At 52.0% G+C, this 18,988-nt stretch overlaps 7 protein-coding genes across 7 annotated transcripts; 3 read left to right on the forward strand and 4 right to left on the reverse strand.

Annotated features, from left to right (window-relative positions):
* Positions 1 to 156: 156 nt before the first annotated feature.
* On the forward strand, positions 157 to 2,874 carry BO97DRAFT_410847 (uncharacterized protein; the record flags this gene model as incomplete). The annotated part of the gene is made up of 6 exons (XM_025696153.1): positions 157 to 198; positions 279 to 456; positions 535 to 730; positions 783 to 986; positions 1,042 to 2,522; positions 2,591 to 2,874. 6 exons carry the CDS (start codon positions 157 to 159, stop codon positions 2,872 to 2,874), a joined length of 2,385 nt encoding a protein of 794 aa, XP_025555617.1.
* Positions 2,875 to 3,089: 215 nt separating this feature from the next.
* Positions 3,090 to 5,573, reverse strand: BO97DRAFT_382974 (RAD52 DNA repair protein RADC). Its single transcript, XM_025693334.1, has 6 exons — positions 5,502 to 5,573; positions 5,141 to 5,441; positions 4,979 to 5,065; positions 4,743 to 4,922; positions 4,518 to 4,686; positions 3,090 to 4,459 (listed from the first exon to the last, which is right to left on the reverse strand). Exons 1-6 carry the CDS (start codon positions 5,507 to 5,509, stop codon positions 3,342 to 3,344), a joined length of 1,863 nt encoding a protein of 620 aa, XP_025555618.1. The 5' UTR covers positions 5,510 to 5,573; the 3' UTR covers positions 3,090 to 3,341.
* A 268-nt stretch (positions 5,574 to 5,841) lies between these two features.
* BO97DRAFT_440233 (UBX domain protein) lies at positions 5,842 to 7,251 on the reverse strand. The gene is made up of 3 exons (XM_025698059.1): positions 6,934 to 7,251; positions 6,540 to 6,871; positions 5,842 to 6,481 (listed from the first exon to the last, which is right to left on the reverse strand). Exons 1-3 carry the CDS (start codon positions 7,016 to 7,018, stop codon positions 5,975 to 5,977), a joined length of 924 nt encoding a protein of 307 aa, XP_025555619.1. The 5' UTR covers positions 7,019 to 7,251; the 3' UTR covers positions 5,842 to 5,974.
* Positions 7,252 to 9,041: 1,790 nt separating this feature from the next.
* BO97DRAFT_410850 (putative integral ER membrane protein Scs2) lies at positions 9,042 to 10,294 on the forward strand (the record flags this gene model as incomplete). The annotated part of the gene is made up of 7 exons (XM_025696154.1): positions 9,042 to 9,081; positions 9,152 to 9,222; positions 9,291 to 9,313; positions 9,384 to 9,442; positions 9,516 to 9,631; positions 9,696 to 9,800; positions 9,866 to 10,294. 7 exons carry the CDS (start codon positions 9,042 to 9,044, stop codon positions 10,292 to 10,294), a joined length of 843 nt encoding a protein of 280 aa, XP_025555620.1.
* A 1,076-nt stretch (positions 10,295 to 11,370) lies between these two features.
* Positions 11,371 to 14,973, reverse strand: BO97DRAFT_431342 (methionine aminopeptidase; the record flags this gene model as incomplete). The annotated part of the gene is made up of 9 exons (XM_025697487.1): positions 11,371 to 12,162; positions 12,260 to 12,538; positions 12,626 to 12,889; positions 13,369 to 13,455; positions 13,509 to 13,670; positions 13,726 to 13,989; positions 14,050 to 14,645; positions 14,719 to 14,853; positions 14,934 to 14,973. 9 exons carry the CDS (start codon positions 14,971 to 14,973, stop codon positions 11,371 to 11,373), a joined length of 2,619 nt encoding a protein of 872 aa, XP_025555621.1.
* An 803-nt stretch (positions 14,974 to 15,776) lies between these two features.
* BO97DRAFT_475252 (DnaJ domain protein) lies at positions 15,777 to 16,985 on the forward strand (the record flags this gene model as incomplete). Its single annotated transcript, XM_025700390.1, has 2 exons — positions 15,777 to 16,195; positions 16,289 to 16,985. Exons 1-2 carry the CDS (start codon positions 15,888 to 15,890, stop codon positions 16,983 to 16,985), a joined length of 1,005 nt encoding a protein of 334 aa, XP_025555622.1. The 5' UTR covers positions 15,777 to 15,887.
* A 203-nt stretch (positions 16,986 to 17,188) lies between these two features.
* BO97DRAFT_402872 (porin) lies at positions 17,189 to 18,893 on the reverse strand. The gene is made up of 6 exons (XM_025694605.1): positions 18,740 to 18,893; positions 18,614 to 18,647; positions 18,439 to 18,527; positions 18,344 to 18,374; positions 17,640 to 18,142; positions 17,189 to 17,575 (listed from the first exon to the last, which is right to left on the reverse strand). The coding sequence occupies exons 1-6, from the start codon at positions 18,785 to 18,787 to the stop codon at positions 17,426 to 17,428; spliced, it is 855 nt and encodes a 284-aa protein (XP_025555623.1). The 5' UTR covers positions 18,788 to 18,893; the 3' UTR covers positions 17,189 to 17,425.
* Between the last annotated feature and the right edge of the window lie 95 nt (positions 18,894 to 18,988).

Below are 18,988 nucleotides of genomic sequence, written 5' to 3' on the forward strand. Positions count from 1 at the left end.
TGGATTAGTCTCAGCCACTCGTCTCTTCTCCTCCTTCTCATTCTCCTTCAACAATCTTGTCATTCTGCCTGCCTTGAGTTTGTTATCTAGTATCTTTGCATTTCTTCTCCACTCTTCTATCTCAAGCTCATCTTTGGTCTCGAGCCATCGAAAACCATGAATACAGACACCTCGGAACGCCTGAAAAGGCTTCAAATGGTAAGTCGTGGGCCTCTACCAACTCCCCTCGTCATACTTTGCTTCATTCTCCTCAACTAACGTGACTTGCCTCCGTATAGGACGATCTTGGCACAGCCAGACGAGAATATATCTCAACGAAGGATGATATGCGACATGCCAACTTGGACATTAACGTGGGACTGGAAGACATCGAGGCAATCAGGGAGTCCAACGTGCCTGGAACACAAGCCCAGTTCATGGCGGAGAAGAACAAGACAAGACTCGCAGCCTGGGCAAGTAAGTTCATGTCCCATCGCTTCCTAGTCGATTTTGTTCGAGGTGAATTCATCGTTCCGCTCTAACGCGATACCAAAGATGTCTACAAGACAATAGGGGACACTGATGATCTCGAGAACCTCGACCAGATGTTAAAGGGCCAGACTCACCGTTTTGGACTCTCCAATGCGATGTCTTTGAAGCGGCTCACCACTACGAGGGGAGGTATGAGTCGTGGTCGTGGAGGAGGCGTAGCAGGGACACGGGGGCGCCAGAGAAAGCCAGGCGTATCGGAGTGAGTAAACCCACAAACTAATAGTTAGAGGCTGAGGTACTGACCAATGCAGTGTGGATAGTAGATCTCTGGGTCAAGTAGGCGTCTGGAGGACCGGCAATCATGCCTCAAACGCACAACCCCGCGCGATGGGAGCAAATCGGATGCAGAGTTGTGAGGCTCCAGCTGTGCCCACATCCGTCGTCACTGCTCACCAAGTATCCCTAGACTCCCAGAAGCCGAAATCCGGTCAAAAGACCAAAGTTCGGCGGCCCATGTATGCCACCTTTTCTTTTCATCAAAAAAAGCCCCTATCTGACGCCTGTCTTCAGTGTTGTAGAGATCAGCACCCCTGAAGACTTTATGGCAGCTGTTCACAATGTAGTTGGCGGCGCGAACAATGCCATCATGAACACTGCTGTTGCAAGAGCTGTGACTAACAATGATAGTTCGGGGTCAAGCCAACCACCTCCTTCTGCGAACAAGAATAACCCAAGCCAAGCCTCCTCTCGCGCTACGCAACCTGCTTATAGAGCAGATGATGGACCAAACCAAAGACCCGCTTCTATCACCAGAAATGTGGCCCAAGCCCTTCCTCGGAAATCTCCCACTTCTCAGGTCCAAGCTCCGCAAGCTCTTTCTAGAAAGCCTTCGCTTTCCGAGCCCGACGCAGTGAGAGAAGCAAGCAAGCGAACACTTCCCACAGCAAAGACTACAAGCCAAGTCGTTCCATTAAAGCGAGATGTGGGGCCAGACTCCAAGAGGCCAGATCTTACAGGGAAACAGAATTCTACGAACAAGGCAATTTCAGCAAGCGAGATCGTCGCGAAATTGCCTCCCGCCAGGTCAGAGCCCAAACCTGATACACTGGCTATAACTACGCCGAAGGAAGCCAGCCACGCCAGTACTTCTGTCCTGCAAGATAAGGAGGAGATGAAAGCATCTCCGCCGGCAGCTGGTGGAGTGCTCGTCGATTTCAGCGCCCCAACGCCACCTGAGGGTGGTCTGGGTGAACAGGATTCAACCGCTACAGCTATAATGAGTCCTTCTTATCTCCTGCTACAGGGACTAGATTTTCGGCAGAGTAGTAAACGATCTTCTGGTCAACACGACTCATCGTGTAGTGAAGCTTCCTCAACATCAACAAAGTTTCCTAACACCGAGAGAGCTCTTTTCAGCAAAGGAACCTCTACCGCTGAGAATTCAATCGACACGGACAAATTGGCGGGTGACGACGAAATTGAGAAGCTTTGCGACCACTTGAAATCCATCTCTTTGTCGGACGAAGGCCGCCAATGGCTGACCGAGCATCTTGACCATCTCGTCAGAGGTATAACCGGTAGAAAGGAATTTGATTCCAAACACCAACCTTACCGTGAAGGAGCGGAACATCATAAAGCTCATAACCAGATGCCGCTTGAGGCTAGTTTAGTGCTCACGAATATTCCATCTAACGCAGCCACAGGTGCAAAGTCCCCTTTGACGCCTCTTGCGCATGAGTCACAGATCAAAAGCCCTGTTTCGCAGACACGTCTGAAAGTGGATGCGCCGATATTCTACCCAAAGAAGTCTCAAACGTCAGCCGTCAGCACGGCCAGCCAAGCAAACACTGAGCAGATACGTCGTGGACCTCCTCCTTCTACCAGCCTAGCAAATACTGGGCAAGCACATAGCACACCGCCTCCTGTCAGAATCTCTGGTGCTCATTTGTTCGGTGACCATTTGCTTCCAGGGAGGAGTGGGAACCCTTTCACTCCTTTGGCCCAAAATGATCTGCCCCCAAGTAGGGGTGGGACTCGACGACCTCTTAACGGTAAGTGTTTATTCTTTCTTGTCTTCCAAGCATTGAGCAGCCTGGATTATGTTGACACTTCCTATTAGCTTCTGCCTTAAGTGCTCAACCCGTCTCGGTCTTCCAAGATTTGCAGGTGCCATCATTCACTGGGCGGTTTGGACCCAGCACTCCCACTTCAACTCCAGGCAAACGGAAGTCAACAACTCCATCACTATCACAGACAGACGCAAACTCGGCTTCGCCTGCATTGCAAAAGTCCATGCACGCTCCAAAAACGTCAGAGAATAAGTCGCCAGCAGCTTTGGCTCCCCCAAAAGGACTGGAGAGCTCCAAATATGCAATGCCTGCGTCAGACAAGCCGCTTCGCTGAGCATCTCGCAAGGGATTGCGGACATAGCATACTGTCCTGCAGTGAAAGATTCCAATTATCTATTGCATTCTAATTCAATGACTGGTGGAAACTGTCTTGGTGTCAATCCGATTATTTGTTGTGTATCTGTTCTTTCGGGGCGATCAATGGGGCAAGCGAACACTGCAAGCTGTGTTCACTCTAATGCTGCCACTTCCATCAGATGACTTAAATATGCGAGACTCTTCCCGACTATGTGTAAGCATGCATTGAAAGGCAATAAAGCCTTATGTATGTAGTCCCAATATCAATCAAGTTGTTCAGCAAGCAGATCTATTGATCAAACCAGTTATTCCGTTCCCATTACCATGCCTAGTCCTCATAACGCCGAAAACCCATAGACCTCTCGTCCCGAACGTAGAAGACAGGTTCATCATCAAAGATTGCGTGCAGAATTGATAGATTATATAACAACAAAGTCGCTTCTACTACTGCTGCTGCTGCTGCTGCTGCTGCTGCTGTTGCTGAGGTGTAACTTGGGGCAACCCACTTTGGTTCATCCTCGGTCTTTTGGGATCCAAGGCCCCGGCCAGGGGAGCAGACCCGCTGCCGCTCGAAGCCTGAGCATTTGTCATGTCGGACAGGGGAGGCCGTTTCCCATTGACATTCTGAGCCAGCGGAGGACCACCACCACCAGATAATGGACGGTTCGGCATAGCCGTAGCAGCCGTAGCAGCAGTGGTGGTCGCAATCCGAGGTTCAATGTTTGGTCGGGTTAGAGGACGGTAGGACGAAGTGGACGGGCCTCGATTCATCATCGTCATGGGGCTGCCCACGTTGTTGCTCCCGGGAGCGCCAATCTTCCGATGCATGTCCTGCGACGGGTTGACGAAGTCCCGTGTGTTGGACCCCGCAGCAGGCGATGCGTTGTTGGCCCCGGATAACATGGGTTTCGAGATGGGCTTGCTGGTGCTGTGGTCGAACCCGGCGGTCTTGCGGATCGAGGGGCTTTCGGCGTGCGGGTCGAAGGCCGGCGCTGCGGCGGGAAAACCGCCTTGAGGGTTGTCGCGGAGGAGGTCGACTGCGCGGGCGGAGAAGAACGAGGCCGAGGGCGTGCCGGATGGGAGGGCTTCTGGAGGTCCCGTGGACGTGGTGGTGCCCGGTTCGCGTTTGATTGGGACGGACATTTGGTTGTTGAGACCTGCTGCTGGCAATGCTGCTGTTGGTCCGGTAGGGTCCTGGGGCTGTCTTTGCTGGGGAGGAGGTGGGATCATTCTTCCATTGTGGAAGTTGGGTCGCGGCCCTGCGGGGGGCACGGTCTGTCGTTGGTGTTGTTGGTCGCCGGCTGCGGGGTGATTTGGGCGTCCGTTAAATGGCTGCGGGGTGGGGTATTGCTTTGGGGCTGGGGGCTTCGATGGCGTTACCATAGCTGAGTTCGGTCTGATAGGTCCCCGATAGTTATTGTCAAGGGGTCGATGATGGGTGTTGAGCGGTGTTGGTGGTGGTTGTTGTTGTTGTTGTGCTCTCTGCGATTCTGGCCCTAATACAATTTCGTCTGGATTGCCTGTTTCCGCAACACCGAAATCGGCTTCATCGAAGAGATCGCCTAGTGCATGATGTTAGTGAGCCCTTTCTGCCAAGTGATGAGAGTGATGACTGCGTACTTCCAAATTCTCCATCCCCGTCGAATGCCATCGAATCATCAAAATTAGGTCGCTTCGCGATCCCTGCTGGACGCGGCGGCAACTCATCATCCTCCGGTGGTGGCTTTGGTTCTTTCTTGATGGGAACGAAGTCCGCGTGACGATGCAGCTCATTCACATCCCATCTTGCCTGCGGGAACAAATTAGCAGGTGCGGAGGGGTTTCGTCCGTAAAGGCATCACTTACGGGCGCGGCTTTCACTTTCGTGACTTTGGAAACATAGTCCTTGTCGTAAATACAATTGCCCAGCACATTGCCGAAATTTCGTAAGGCACGCTTGAGCGCATCTGTGGTTCCCTCTTTCTTCGCTTTCTCGAAAGCGGCTGCCTTGCCCTTGCAATTCTCGATGTGCCCGTATCCGATGTCCTAGTGGTATTTCGTTGTCTGAGCATTCGATTTCTGACCAGCATAGCTGCGCATACCTCATGATATGTACCATCCTTCAAGGTAACTCTCACTATCACCGAAAGACCTAAGCTGATTTTCCCCGTGTTTGGGCTCTCCTCGACCTGTCGAATGCAGCGTCTTAGTATTTGACCCGAAACTAGCGCTTGCGATGGGATGGTACTCAAGCGGAAACATACAAAGTCAATTTGAATATTCTGAATTGAGCTCGACCATCCGTTGAACCCAAAGACCTCGTTCGCGAGGTTGATACACTTATCAGCCGATAGATAGTGTACGCGCTGTCCGGCAGCACCCGGCCTAGACGAGATATATTCGGGGCCCAATTTCTTGTCGAGGCGTGCTTGCAATGTCGCGATCTCCTGGGCGGTATATTCGCTGATGCGTCGTTGTGGTTCTTCGAATGGGTTGGCGGAGAGATTCCCGCTTGAGTTAGGCATCATGATGGTCGCTGGGCCGCCCCGGTGCTGGTCGCCAACACTTCAGACGCGGTCAGAATGGGCCTCATTCAGGGATGAAACACGTTTGTAGGAGACTTACGCGGGCATAGCGGGACTATTGTCTGGAAGATATTTCTCTGCAAGAGATACTTCTCCGAGGAACAACAACCAGTCGAGCCAGTGATGAGGAGAAATGAAATGAAGCTGTTGCCCCCGACGTGTCGAGGCGCGACACAGCCTTATCGCGATATCACGTGATACCAATCAACACGCAGATAGCGATGAAGGTTGTCGATTCAGGCCGACTATTCAATTCTCTCTACCCACTGACGGCAAATATGATGAGCATATAAAGTTAGACAATGAAGCTCGCAATGTATACAGGTTGCAGCTTAAAGGAAAAAGGAAAGTCTGATTATTAATCGGAGCAGGCAACATCTGGCAGCCTTCGGTTTTACTATGAGCCAAGTCACTACTCCGCTCTCATTTCGTTCCACGTGTATGTCTTGCTTCCAGCAATATTTCTATCGGGCTATGTAGATGGTAGGCAAAAGCAGAATAAGCTTCACGCTGTCACTGAATCACAAGACTCGCGCTCGGAATAAGTCCCAAATCCTTCAAGGATTCGCCAAAGAATTCCGCATCGAATACTTTCCGAGGGAAGTTTTGGACGAAGCTGCGCACCTCAATCCCATCCTCCTGCTTGAGGGCTGCGGCAACTTCGAACAGGGTGGTAGTAACCGGAACCGTCTTCATGATGTTGCCCTTGGGCGTTTGGAACCGCAGACGAGTTTCGGTGTAGGCTGATGCAGGCTTCGAGGCCACCGGTCCAGATGTGGTAGCCGCTGGGGCAGGAGCTGCTTGTGCAGGAGGTGCGACGCCAGCTCGCTCGGCTTTCTCTCGCTCGGCTCGGAGTCGGCGCTCTTGCTTGTCCGCTTCAATCCTGGCTTTGACCCGTTGTTTCGCTTCGATGTCTGCCAGCTTATCCTTCTTCTTCTGCTCTGCCTCCTTCAACATTTGTTTCCTCTGCAGCTCCTCCTTGGCGTCTTGTGAATCCTTGGTAGCTTTCCGCCGGATTTCCTGAAGCATGACGGGTCAGTCGAATCATCCGAACCGACAATAACAGTAGCCAACGTACCTCATTCCTCTTCTTATCAACCTTATCTTGCTCCGAGTGCACCGCCCGCTTAGCGGCAAGTTTTTCTCTGAGCTCCTCGAGCCTGGCTTTCCTTTGCTCATCTGTCAGGGGTGCAAGCTCCTCCGTCGACTCGGAGAAGTCGGTATGTTGCGATTTCGTGGCGTGGAATTCGGCTTGGGCGTGGCTCCGAAACTTCTTGCCACACTCGTTGCAGACAAGACTGCGAGCCTCTTCACCAGGCGCGAGTGCAGGGCCCTCCGTCTCCTCATCTTCCTTGATCTCATCAAGCGATTTATCCTGGTTCTGTTCAAGCCATTCTAGAGCCCCTTGCACTGTGTTCATGATAACGAAGAATGTCAGCACTAAGCGACAGCGGAGGACAGGGGATTCGTACATCCGTTGCCTTTGGCTACCGCAAGTTGTGCTCGCTCCTTATCAAATCCCATCTCAATTAGTTGATCTAGGTCGGAAGAGGCCATGGCTGCACGGTGTGGAAGCGACGATTGCTTGACGATGGGATCGATGTGAATGGAGAACGCGGGCCCGAAGGCGGGGTAGCGAAGGCGAAGGTATAGTGTAGCAAAGCGGTCGATAGATGTGTATCACAAACTCACACCTCAATCAGTGCAGCTGGTTTTCAAGGCGCAAGAATTGCAAGCTGTTGTTTGAGATGGTGGAGTGGATGAGGGGAGGTCAATATTGAGGACGCGGGTGACGTATCGACAAGCTGCGAGAGCGGAGCGGAGGAATCAGTCAACTGCGGGATGACCCGCTAGCTAAGCTTGAGAGTTGAGGCAGTCCAGGGTTCATTTCGAGTCCCACAGTCTGCACTCTACCAGTCTATCCACACACGACAATTTTGTCGGATCAAAATCATCTTAAGATACGACTCCTTTGGAGTTCTTCGTGAAGCCTGTAAGCTCCGGTGCATTCTGCCATCGTTTGTTGCTCACAGAAGCAGCCATGCTACCGACGCAACTTGCTCGACTTGTATGTCTGACAAAATCAGAAGAGTCTCAAAACACTAATCTACAACAACAAGAGAGAGCTATAGTAGATTATCCACAGCGTGGACGGCTAATTCATCTATCAACGTATATGATCTGCCACTACAGAACACAAATCCTCAAAGCCAACCGCCCGAGAAAGATTGACTATGGGAAGAAGTCCCATTTGAAGTTATCTGATATTAGTTTTCGGTCTATGCGGCTAATATCAGTATACTGTGGCTCATTTCACAAGATCCAACCCTCGTGTTCATTCATGGCGAGGTTTGGCGGGCCCATGTATCAGTTTCACCCCTCCGGTTTCTTTGGATAATGCCCATACTAATTTTTAACCTCAAAGACCACGTCATAGTAGAGGAAATCTCAAAGGTTTGAATGCTGGATTTGAGCGCGAGAGTTGTAGTCTCAGCAGCTGCGCCTCAGCCATGTACACGTTGTCGCCAGTGTCACTCCGTAGATCGTATTTCACTCTCTAGCGGTGAGTCGCCCTGACCCAATGGTGATGTTTCATAACAGACCGAAAAGTATCGGTGTGCGAAGCTGATTGTCACCAGAAGGCTACCTACCTATTACGATGTCATTTTCGATGAGGTCTGATGCTGCGGAGTCGTAGCAGTATCAAAGTGAGACCGCGCATTCCAGAGATCATGCCTGAAGAATTCAGGTGTGGTTCTGTCGTTCACCAAAGGCTGAAATGGCTGGATTCTCCTTCGAAGGATCATGAAAGACCAACAGTACATGCAAGACATTTGCTTTCATTTGTCATTGCAAAATAGTGGGCACTTAACCCGAATTATCAGTAGTATCAGGTCAATCAGTGGTATTTTTAGACGACGTCAAGCGGTGGATCCCGAATCTACGGACCCAGACAGGGCGTGGCCGATAATTGAGATGGAGTCGGTAGATCTGTCCAAAATGTCCGATCGTAGCGGCCATGAGGATTGCGATGCAGCAGCCAGAACAATATATGTACTCATAATCGTGCGATTAGGTCGTCTGCCTAGAATGCAGGTACTCGCCAGGTGGACGAAGATTGGCCACGACTGCCTGAAACACAATGCCAAACAGCGCTGATGACATCACCTGACTAGATCCCCCGTGGCCGTGCTGAGTCAGCCAATCCCGACCCAACCAGCAGTTGCGACGCCGCCGAGTCCAGCTCATTCATCATTATTCATGTGTCTCCTCCGTCTCCTCACCCCCGATTCCAATTGCGCCTAAACATATATTCGCTGCGGCTGGCTATAGACTCCTCCTGTGGCTTCCTCGCTCAGCTATTTATCTCCTCAATAATTCTCTATCAGGTATCTTTCCGGCACTCAGTCGCAGCCGTGTATCTACACCCTTGCTGATTCTCTTTGTTACTCCAGCGCTCGGTTTCCTGTAGACAGGAAGACTCTCCCGCCCTTTTCAGTCGTTCCTTGGTACCTACACCACTCCTTATCCGCGCGCCCCCCTTCTCCTCGGTTGAATACCTGTACACCGTGCACTCGCTATGTCTATCATTCTCGATCCTCCGGAGCTGGGCTTTCAACGTGAGCAATACTCCCTTTCCCCTGGCCGAGCATCTATACAATCGATGGACCATCCGCTCACCGGATCCAGGCCCCTTCAACCGTGAGGTATGCCAGATGTTGCACCTGAAGAACGAAGGTGCGGAGCCTGTTGTGTTCAAGGTATGTGTAAATGCCGCCTCGGACTCATCATGAGATGACTAGCCTTCTAATAAGCTCCCATCTACTAGGTCAAAACAACCGCCCCTAAGCAGTACGTGGCCACTCCTACTCAGAACCCCTGGGTAACCGCTTAGTTTGAATTACGACTGACCGCGGACAAGCTACTGTGTTCGTCCCAACTCCGGCCGGATAGAACCTGGCAAGCATGTCGATGTCCAAGGTTAGTCTCACTGTTGGGGAGAGGACATCTAATACCCATTCGCTCTCGGCTCGGTAGCTGACAATCACGATAGTTCTCCTGCAAGCCATGAAGGAAGAGCCTACACTAGATGCCAAGTGCAAGGATAAGTTTCTCGTCCAGACTGTCGCGGTCACTCGTGACATGGAGTTCGCCAATGTTACCTCAATCGTCAGTCTCCTATTCACCTAGGCCTCCAGATCTAGTACAAGGCGTCATCTAACGGTTGGTATAGTTTGAGAAAGCCCCCAAGACAGCACTCCAAGAACGCAAGATCCGTGTGAACTGGCTGGCCCCTGAAGATGCCGCGACTGGCGAACAAGGAGTCGAGACGACTGGCGTAAGTTGTCATTTTTACCCCTTACTTCTGCTGTCCTAACTTCGTTGATTGCTCACGTCACGTAGAATGTGCCGGATGAAGAGCCTCCTGCCTACACTTCTCCGAACCCCAACTACCAGACTCCTGCCGCCGCGCTTACGAAAAGCGCTAACGACACGTCACCCATCCCACCGCCGGATTTCAGCGAAAAGCCCAAGAGAGAGGTCTCCACCCCGCAGACTATCGAAAGCTCGGCCACATCTTCCAAGTCGCCCACGGCAGCTGCTAGTGAGGATTTGAAAGCTCAATTGTTCGAAGCTAATTCACAGATCTCGGCGCTCAAGGAGAAGCTGGCAGATCAGGGTCTGAGACAGCGAAAGATCGGGACCGAGGCCGAGAAGGTCCCCGCGCCATTGGCACAACAGCAGCCACAGTCCGTGGAGGCCGGTGTACCAGTGCAGGTCGTGGCAGGTCTGTGCCTGCTGAGCTTCTTAATCGCATACTTCTTCTTCTGATTGTCTGGATCCCTTCTTTGTGTCCACTCTTTTGAATTTCCTTTCCTGTGACCACTTCTCTCCCATCTATGTTTCTTTACAAACCAACTGTATTCCCTTCTGTCAATTCCCTTACTTGATCACCTCAACAGCAACAGCAGTGGTATGGTGTTTTTTATATTATCCTTCCTCACAGCCTTTTTATCCTTCATGGTCGCTTTCACGCGGCGCCCGGTCTCCCCATGCCGTTTCTTTCTCTTTTATCCGAGCACTTTTTCTTTTCTTGTTGTTTCTTCACCTTGTGACTTTTCATAATTGATGATGTGATGTAAATGGAGGCAGAGTTCCCGTTTCAGTCAGACATGAAAACCTTGAGGTTCAACCATCCTAACTCGCGGCGATCTAAAGCTTATCCTTGCGACATGGCACATGCAACACCGAGCGAGTCGGTATCACATTTCTCATGCGCTCTCATGTCGCGAGCCTCCCGAACTAAGAGTTTCGGCTGTTGATGCCCTCGCTTTCGACTCTAGTCAAACCACGGTTTTTTTTTTTTTTTGTCTTGATTTCGTCGTCTTTCTTCCCCCCTGACCCCTCATCTTGTTCGATGAGCAAGAATTTGGTCTAGACGGAAGTCATGCGTCCCATAGCCAGGCAGCGAAACTCTACCGAACTACTTACGATGATGCTACCCCACGAATGTCCATAACTGCTTGCGGGGGGTTGTCCGTCCCCCTTTCCCCTTCATGCTGCTGCAATATTGTTCCAACAGCTGATAGTCCCCATGATAATGAATTCTCTCCTATACTTTGTTTTTCTCTGACATCATAAGAAACAAATGCTCCATCATCGCACAACACGATTCTCATCAAACTCATAAACAGGACTCGGGGCTCCGCACACGAAGTCTGTGGTGGAGAAGCAAATCAAAGCCGAGAACCAGAGAAGGGAGGGGGTTTTTGTCATGTTTAGCTGTTCTTGCCATAGATAGTAGTACACTTGAAGAAGGGAGGTCATCAGTTCAGTCAATCAATCAACCAGCAAACACCATATATAATGATATCAACACGGCAGACAGGAAGGAAGTAAAACAGAGATCAGTTCTGGATCTCGCTTTCCTTCCAGCCATCTCCGGACTCCTGCGGACCAGCCGACGAGGAAGCCGAGATTCCCTCTCCACCACGACCGTTGCCGCCTCCTCCTCCGACGAGGCGACCTCCCTGTGCTCTCTTGACGCGACACCACATGCCCACATTCTTATCCAAGATGAATGTCCAGATCACCCACACCCAACTGTGGTGGCAAGGCAGGGGCTCGTAGAACTCCTTGGCAATGCGGTGGAGCTCATGGAGTCTGGTCCAGGGGACGGCGGGGAAATCGTGGTGTTCGTTATGCAGGCCGACATTGTAGGTAAAGAAGTTGAGGGGCCCGTAGTACGAGTATGTTTCCGGCGGGGGCAGTGAGTCGAGCGGGTGCGGGGCCGGAGTGGATGCTTTTTCTTGCTTCTGCTTGAGCTCCTGGAGGGACTCGGTACCGTGCGAGACCTGGGAGAAGAAATAGTGCTCCGCGATAAAATGGCCGGCGCAGGGGTGGAGCGAGCCGGCCAGGAACGAGCTCATGAGGAGGTAGAGGACGGGTTGGATCGAACCGCCGCAGAACTGGATCAGGAAGTAATCGAAGGACAGCTGCACGGCGAGGTTCAAGAGGTGGATGTATGTGAACGGAGGGCTGTAGATGAACATGGGCCGCACGGCATAGAAGAAGATCTGGAAGGTGCAGAAGAATGCCTTGCCCAGGAGCGAGTCAAGGAAGAACGCTTCCACGGCGGTTGGGAGATCGGTATCCAGACCTGTCACACCGAGGGATTTATGGTGGGTGAGGTGGTATGGCTGTGGAACGCCATGATGTTAGTACCTCTTCATTTGAATCATATCTCCGCACGTAGCACATAGGCAAGGATGTTGAGGGTTTTGTGTAGTCACATACCCTGAAGGCGGCACTGTAGGGCAATCCAATTGGAAGATTGGCGAAGATGGCTAGTAGTCGATTTGCCATTGCGGACCGGAAGGCAAGGTTGTGGGAGATCTCATGGATGGCGAGAAAGAGGTTCTGGTTTGAAGTCGCTCCGATCACGTATGCCGTTGCGAGAAACTTCCAGGACAGCATGGAGGTATTGCGGAGGAGGTAGGCGCAGAGGATCTGGAGAGAGACGACTCCCAGAACGACATATTTGGTCAGGGGCTCCGGTCCACAGAGCTTGGTGACCTATAGAAGATTGAGGGACTTGTTTAGCTATTGACTGCCCGGCGGCGAAGAAGACACGGTTCGGATGGCGGGATAAATATCACATACCTCCGGATGGGCTTTGATGATGGCTAGACGCCTTGAGCGATGTGGCTCTTCCGTGTAAGTCCAAAAAAAATGATCATCGACCGCCGATTTCTCCGGAGGTGCGATTCTGGCGGAGGGTTCGTCACCCTGTGCTGTGAACTGGGGATCTTGACTCTTGGCTGCGGACACGCGGAGATGCGGTGAAGTTCCTGCCGCGGCGGCTTCGACAACAGAAGAGGACATAATGGATGGGTCAGCAATTGAAGGGTGAAACGAGAGACTGATCTAATGGCAAGTCTACGCCATGGATAAGAAGAAAAGAAAAAAGAAGTAAAGAGGGGGCGAGAGCGCAAGGTGGAAGGAAAAGTGATCTGATTAAGCAAGAAGCTGAGAGGTTCGGAGCACACGCTTTCCACGTGGGGCTACCCGCATGCCGACTATGGTTTGATCCAGCTCTCGCCCTTTCGAATGACTCGGTTTACTATTTACAAACACGGGGCTCGATGAGGTGGAGATCGAAGACCAGCTTGATGTTGTCTGTATTTTCAACAGTTTCCTGAATAATCCTGTTTTGTATTTTTATATTCATGCTAAACGGAGCAGACATGTCACATGCTTTGCCAAAATTTGTAGGCGTGAAAACAGCCTTCTTAGTAGTCGTCTCCACGACTGATTACCTCCTTTACGGTAGGTCTGAGAACAATTGTCTATGACAAGTCAGCGCAAGTTGAACACATACCAATGACACTGCAAATGAGACTTACGTGTTCGTACTGGGCAGTGTAAGAGCCCTTGATATCGCAAAGAGGGGGGTAGTCCTGGACAATGCCCGATTGTACCAGGTTGTTCAACTGTGACTTTCTATTAGCACTGATTCCGCCATGAAAGCGGGCTATACTCTTACCCCAAGGAGATACTTGTCCTGACCCAACCGGTCGAGGTACCGACGACAGAAGGGGAGTGTTCCAAAGTTCTTGTTGATGACGTTCAACAGATTCTTCGCGGAAGAAAGACGCAGAGGCACCGGAGCGGCGTTCGGAACCAGAGCGTAGTGAGAGGTTTCCATCTAATCCGACGTCGTCAGTAAGCAAGTAGCCTCGCCTCGGAGCTCAAGTACTCACATCCTCGTGCACATAGCCTTTTCCGGTACTTCCAAAGGTTTCGATGGCGAAGACTTCACCCTCCTCCATCTTGGTCTGATCACCACCCTTCACGATAGGCACGCTCTTTCCACCGTGGATAATGTGCTGGTCAATGTTGTGACCGTTGAGGTTCCGAATACATTTAACGGGGTGCACGGTTCCGTTGATTTCGCACTCGTAACTCTCCATAACTTCCTGGATAGCTGCACCAATATCGCTCATACGGACGTCAATACCAGCTTCCTATGTGTCGAAAATCGTTAGTTCAGGGTGGATAAGTAGATTGGAGCACTGAAGCCATACCCGGATACCGGTGTTGGTGGCGTCTTTGACGGCCGCCAAAAGAGGGTCATAGACAGGATCAAAGGCAACAGTGAAGGCACTGTCGACAATCCGTCCGTTGATGTGAGCTCCGAAATCAACCTTCATGACATCGCCCTGCTGCAACACCATCTTGTTGCCCGCGTTGGGAGTATAGTGGGCGGCGCAGTGGTTGATACTCAGGCCACAGGGGAAACCCATACCACCTTTCAAGTTGTCGCCCTCTTCCAGGCCCTGGTGGCCCGTCAAGGCACGGACAGCATCCTCAATACCCTCGGCGATTTCCGTCAGAGTCTGGCCGGGTTTGATGTTCTGCTGTGCATACTGGCGGACCTGGCGGTGCACTTCAGCACCCTGACGGTACTCCTGCAGGAAGTCATTGTTCATGCGGTCGAGATAACGCTTCTCCTCGTTGGTGGTCCGGTATGAATTTTCATTCTGATACTCGACAATTTCTCCTTCGGGGAACTGGTTGTTCGGGAACAGGCTCGAGATCGGGACGCGCGGAGGAGAGCTCTGGACCTTGGCGCCGCCCTTCTTCTTCTTCTTGGACTTGCGCTTCTTCTTTTTCTTGGCGGCTACATGACGAAGATAATCTGTTAGCACTGGGAGAGCCTGAAGATGGTCCGGGGGATACTCGTTGAGCCGTACCTCCATTGGCTGCGCCCTCGGCAGCAGTGTTATTGTCCTCAACTTCATCGTCGTCGGAATCATCCTCCGCCTCTCCGGTTCCAGCCTGACCAGCGGCGGGAGCGTCGGCCTTTGCATCGCCGCTCTGACCGTTGACTAGTGGCGCGGGGAAATCTTATCAGTCACATGTCGGGACAAGGAGAAATAGGATGGAGAAGAGTGGAATGATCGCTTACGGTCGAGCTTCTGCAGCTTTTCACTAGCCTGAGCAGCCATGTTGAAAAGCTGGAAAGAAACCGGTTGTGGTGTGAGACTTGAGAGTGGAAAGGAAGAGTAGAAAAAAAGAGGGGAAATTGAAGTTCGGCGGAGGCGACGGGGAAAAGACGGTCGGCGCCAAGACGTAAGATGATTGACTGGGATTTGGCGATGCACCAACTGGCGGGTGCTATTACTACCAATACTGTTTGTGGCTAATAGAATTTCAGCTACCTTTGTGCACTGCTCGACGACTGGATTGCGACTATTCGTTGCAGTACGATTTTTGCCTCAACGTCTTTGCTTTGCATTTAGGCATCCCAGCGATAGCAGGTATAATTATAATGATTGCATGATCCAGCCAGTGAAGAGCGACGGTACATGTAGTCAATGGAGAGGCTAATGGGTTAAATTCTCGAGATATTTCTTAGTATCTCCAGTCATATCAAACACAACGACTGCCACAGTCTACAAAGCAAAATCCCAATCTGATTTTTATCATAGACCATAAGTTGTATATCATGCGCAAAACAAGTCTTGTCAAGCATCAGGAATGGGTTCATCGGCCTTACACTAAGCATGAGCCACGACGGTTAAAAGCAGACCCTGGACATAGGTTAGGATATCCTAGCAGGCATGCAGTAGCGTCAGCTCAGACGCAGAGAAGAGCTCCTCATGTGTTCTCGAGTCCAGCCCTACTGTAGTACGGACGGAGTATGCGCAGGTAGATGGGTTAGTCTCGATTAGTCTCGATCAGATAAGCCACCCGATGACGCAGCCCGCCTCCGAAGAGCGGCGGAATTTCCTCCCTCACTCTCCTCCACCCGTGCGTGCATCCTATACTCTGCTCGCATCTATATTTCTCCTCAATGGTCCGCTTGAATTACTTGGAACTAAAGCATCATTACATGTAACCAATAATATCCGCGGGAGAAATGTCACTGCCTCGCCTGAGGACCGCCGCCTCCTCTTCGTCGTCTTCCTCCTTCATCACCTGCACCACTCGACGCCAACAACGCTGTAAACCCCAAACCCGAACAGCATCATCTACAACACCCAGCTACATCCACAGACTTCACAATCGTTCAAGTCCATTCTCACACTCACACAAACATGTCTCGTCCCAAAAATCACACACCACACCGTTCTCAACAACCTCCCACCACCGCGCCTCCGCCCGCGAACCAACCTACTACGAGCTCCTCGACGTCCCAATAACCGCCTCACAAGGCGAGATCAAAAAGTGCGCGCGTTCCCCTTACCCCAGAGCTAAAATTAAAATCCCCTTGTCCTTTTAATCCTCCCCAAAGACTAACTAACCCCTCAAAAACAACAGACAATTCTACACCCTCTCAATGCGCCACCACCCAGACCGTAACCGCGACGACCCTACGGCCTCGGCGCGCTTCTCGCGGATTTCTGCCGCCTACAATGTCCTCAGTCAGCCGAACAAACGCGCCGCCTACGACCGCGACCACGGGATCTATGCCCAGTACCAGAACACCCGGTCCACCGCGACGGCCGGCCAACATCCCATGGGCAGCTACAGCAGTCACAGCGCCAACCTCCATACGAAGGGGACGTCGTATGCCGGATCCCGCCCCGCCAGCGGGTTGAGTAATCGCCGCGGCCAATTCCGCGGCCCGCCGCCGAGTTTTTATGCCAATGGCGGGTATGGTCGGACGGGGAGGAGTGCGCCAGGCCCGGGTTCTGGGGGTGGTGGTGGCGGCGGCGCTTCTTCGGCGGGTCAGACGTCCGCTGCTAATGACGAGGATCCGACTTCGTTCATTGACAGGAATCCCATTCATCATTTCAATGCTAGGGGTCACTATAAGACGCAAACAGCGGAGGATGCGCGGCGGAGAGAGCGGAGAGGAAAAGCCATGGATGCGCTGAATGAACAGTACCTGGGGAACCCTTGGGCGACCGCCGTCCGGTTCGTCACCGTCTGTGGGATCGTGCTTGGAGCGGGTACAATGGCGGGTTGGGTTCAGTGGCCCAACGAAAAAGCAACAAAACGGAAAGACCCATAAGGCTGTGGCTAGCGGTGTTTGTATAAATTGGTTTGGGGTTCATGGCTCAGTTAGCCTCCATGTGCATTGAAGTGAGTTGGACACCTGGATACATACACATACTTGATACAGGAGTATGGTGATTACCATGTCGGATACGGATACGGATGCAGATGACGGGCTGGGTCAATTGCTACCTTGCAGCATGTACAGTATTGAACAAACGGGACTTGTAGACTTGATATACACTTATCGTCGGTAAGTACGATACATGATTATTAACTAGACATCCATATAAACCCACGTCCACTCACAAGGCCAATCCGCGCAAGCCAATAGCCCTTCCAGAGACCGGAAGCAAGCTATCAAGTTTCTATCTTAACGGCTCCCAAAATCCATGTAATCGGCTAAATTGAACACACTAGACTCCTGTTTGCAGACAGATGCTAACTATAGCTCCTCTAAGCCTCGAAGGTGAAGCTGGCGCCAACCTTGTGGGCAGCCTGGTTCAGGTTCTGGGTATCGAAGGAAGCACCAAGGCCAAGAGTAACACCAGGACGGAGGAGAACGTTGTACGCCAGAGCGGCAATACCACGGTCGTTGATCTTGGCCTATAATTGTTGAAGATAAACAAGTTAGAACTAATCACCCCCGACATCCACAGTGGGCACATACCTTAGCGAAGGAAGAGGGGTCAAGACGGTACTTGCTTGCGACCTCAAGGCCAACGGAGTTACCGGCCTTGGAGTCCCAGGTGGCCTTGGCACCAGCCTCAACCTGCTCGTTGACGCGGTGGTAGTAGCTAGCGGAGAAGACGGTCAGGTTGTTGCCAGCGGTGATGGCAGCAGAGTACTGGGGAACGCTGTAGCCGACGGCAGCGGAGTACTTGGTGATGGCAGCCTTCTGGACGTCGTAACCACCCTCAGCACCGACAAGGAAGCCCTCGTGGCCGAGAACAGCGTCGAAGTTGGCGGAGGGACCGTTGAGGAGGTCGAAGAAAGCACGGGCGTGGAGGTTGGGCTGCTTGAAGTGGAGGTTGAGCTTAGCGCCCTTAGACTGCTTAGCGGGCTGGTACTGGGTAAGGATCTCAGCCTTGAGGCCCTTGGCGATGTTGTTGTCGAGCTCGAGCTTGGTGTCGAGAGCGTTGGCAGTGGTCCATGCCTGGGTAAGAGTGAGGCCTGGTCGAGGACGGAACATTAGCACTACCGCATGCTCGGTAATTCTTGACATGAAGTGAAAGAAGAGGCGTCTAGACGAGGCATAGCCACACGCAAATATGAACGTGAGCCTATTCTCAGGCACTCTTCCGGGTGGAGGGTCGGGAGGTTTGCGCAAGGGATGTTCGCATGAATTTTTGCGTGATTGGAGGGGGCCTTTACCGGTGGGCTTGTCGACGTACTTGGCCTCGAGCTATTGATACATGTAACGTTTAGTATCAAAGCAGCTAACTTAAAACGAGTTCGGTTCAACTTACGGAGCCAGCGATGGGACCCTCGTGGGCAGACTTGCCCTTCACGTTGAAGGTGACGCCATTGGGAGCCTTGGACTTGACCTCAAGGCTGGCTAAGCAGGGTATGTTAGCAGGGTTGCGCGCGAGGAAGGATCGAACGCGTCCTGGTGGAGGCGCGGAGGCTACTCGGGGGACTCACCGGCACTGGCGTGGTAGAAGTCCTTGTTAAGGAGCTATTGCGCTGTTCATTAGCACGAAAAACCCTTCGAGGAAAGGCGGTCGTCCGAGGTGTTAAATTTCAGAACGACTGATGAGGACAGCGTACATCGTTGGCCGCCTTGGCGATGTCGGAGAAAGCAGCAGGAGCAGACATTGTGAATGGAGGTGGGTGGAGGAATAGAAGGTCTTGTTATGAGGAGGTGGTGGACGGGAAAGGATGAGGTGATGAGGGGAGAAGAAGGGAAAGGGAAACGATGGGGAAACAGGGCAGGAAGAGGTCGAGGTTGAGTCGCCAAAGCAGACAAACAATGGGGAAGCCACGGGAGAAATGCCACACCGTGATTGGTGGACGCTC

The sequence above is a fragment of the Aspergillus homomorphus genome (assembly GCF_003184865.1).
Source record: "Aspergillus homomorphus CBS 101889 unplaced genomic scaffold BO97scaffold_3, whole genome shotgun sequence".
Taxonomy (NCBI): domain Eukaryota; kingdom Fungi; phylum Ascomycota; class Eurotiomycetes; order Eurotiales; family Aspergillaceae; genus Aspergillus; species Aspergillus homomorphus.

Excerpts from the sequence above, each read along its gene's own strand:
- BO97DRAFT_402872 (XM_025694605.1), bottom strand. The coding sequence starts at position 18,787 with ATGTCTGCTCCTGCTGCTTTCTCCGACATCGCCAAGGCGGCCAACGAT. Across the intron at positions 18,528-18,613 it reads CTTCTACCACGCCAGTGCCG|CCAGCCTTGAGGTCAAGTCC; the intron begins GTGAGTCCCCCG and ends TACCCTGCTTAG. Across the intron at positions 18,143-18,343 it reads GTACGTCGACAAGCCCACCG|GCCTCACTCTTACCCAGGCA; the intron begins GTAAAGGCCCCC and ends GTCCTCGACCAG.
- BO97DRAFT_382974 (XM_025693334.1), bottom strand. Across the intron at positions 5,066-5,140 it reads AGAATATTCAAATTGACTTT|GTCGAGGAGAGCCCAAACAC; the intron begins GTATGTTTCCGC and ends TGCATTCGACAG. Across the intron at positions 4,460-4,517 it reads CGGGGATGGAGAATTTGGAA|GCGATCTCTTCGATGAAGCC; the intron begins GTACGCAGTCAT and ends ATCATGCACTAG.
- BO97DRAFT_440233 (XM_025698059.1), bottom strand. The coding sequence starts at position 7,018 with ATGGCCTCTTCCGACCTAGATCAACTAATTGAGATGGGATTTGATAAG. Across the intron at positions 6,872-6,933 it reads GGTAGCCAAAGGCAACGGAT|TGCAAGGGGCTCTAGAATGG; the intron begins GTACGAATCCCC and ends TCATGAACACAG. Across the intron at positions 6,482-6,539 it reads TTGATAAGAAGAGGAATGAG|GAAATCCGGCGGAAAGCTAC; the intron begins GTACGTTGGCTA and ends GTCATGCTTCAG.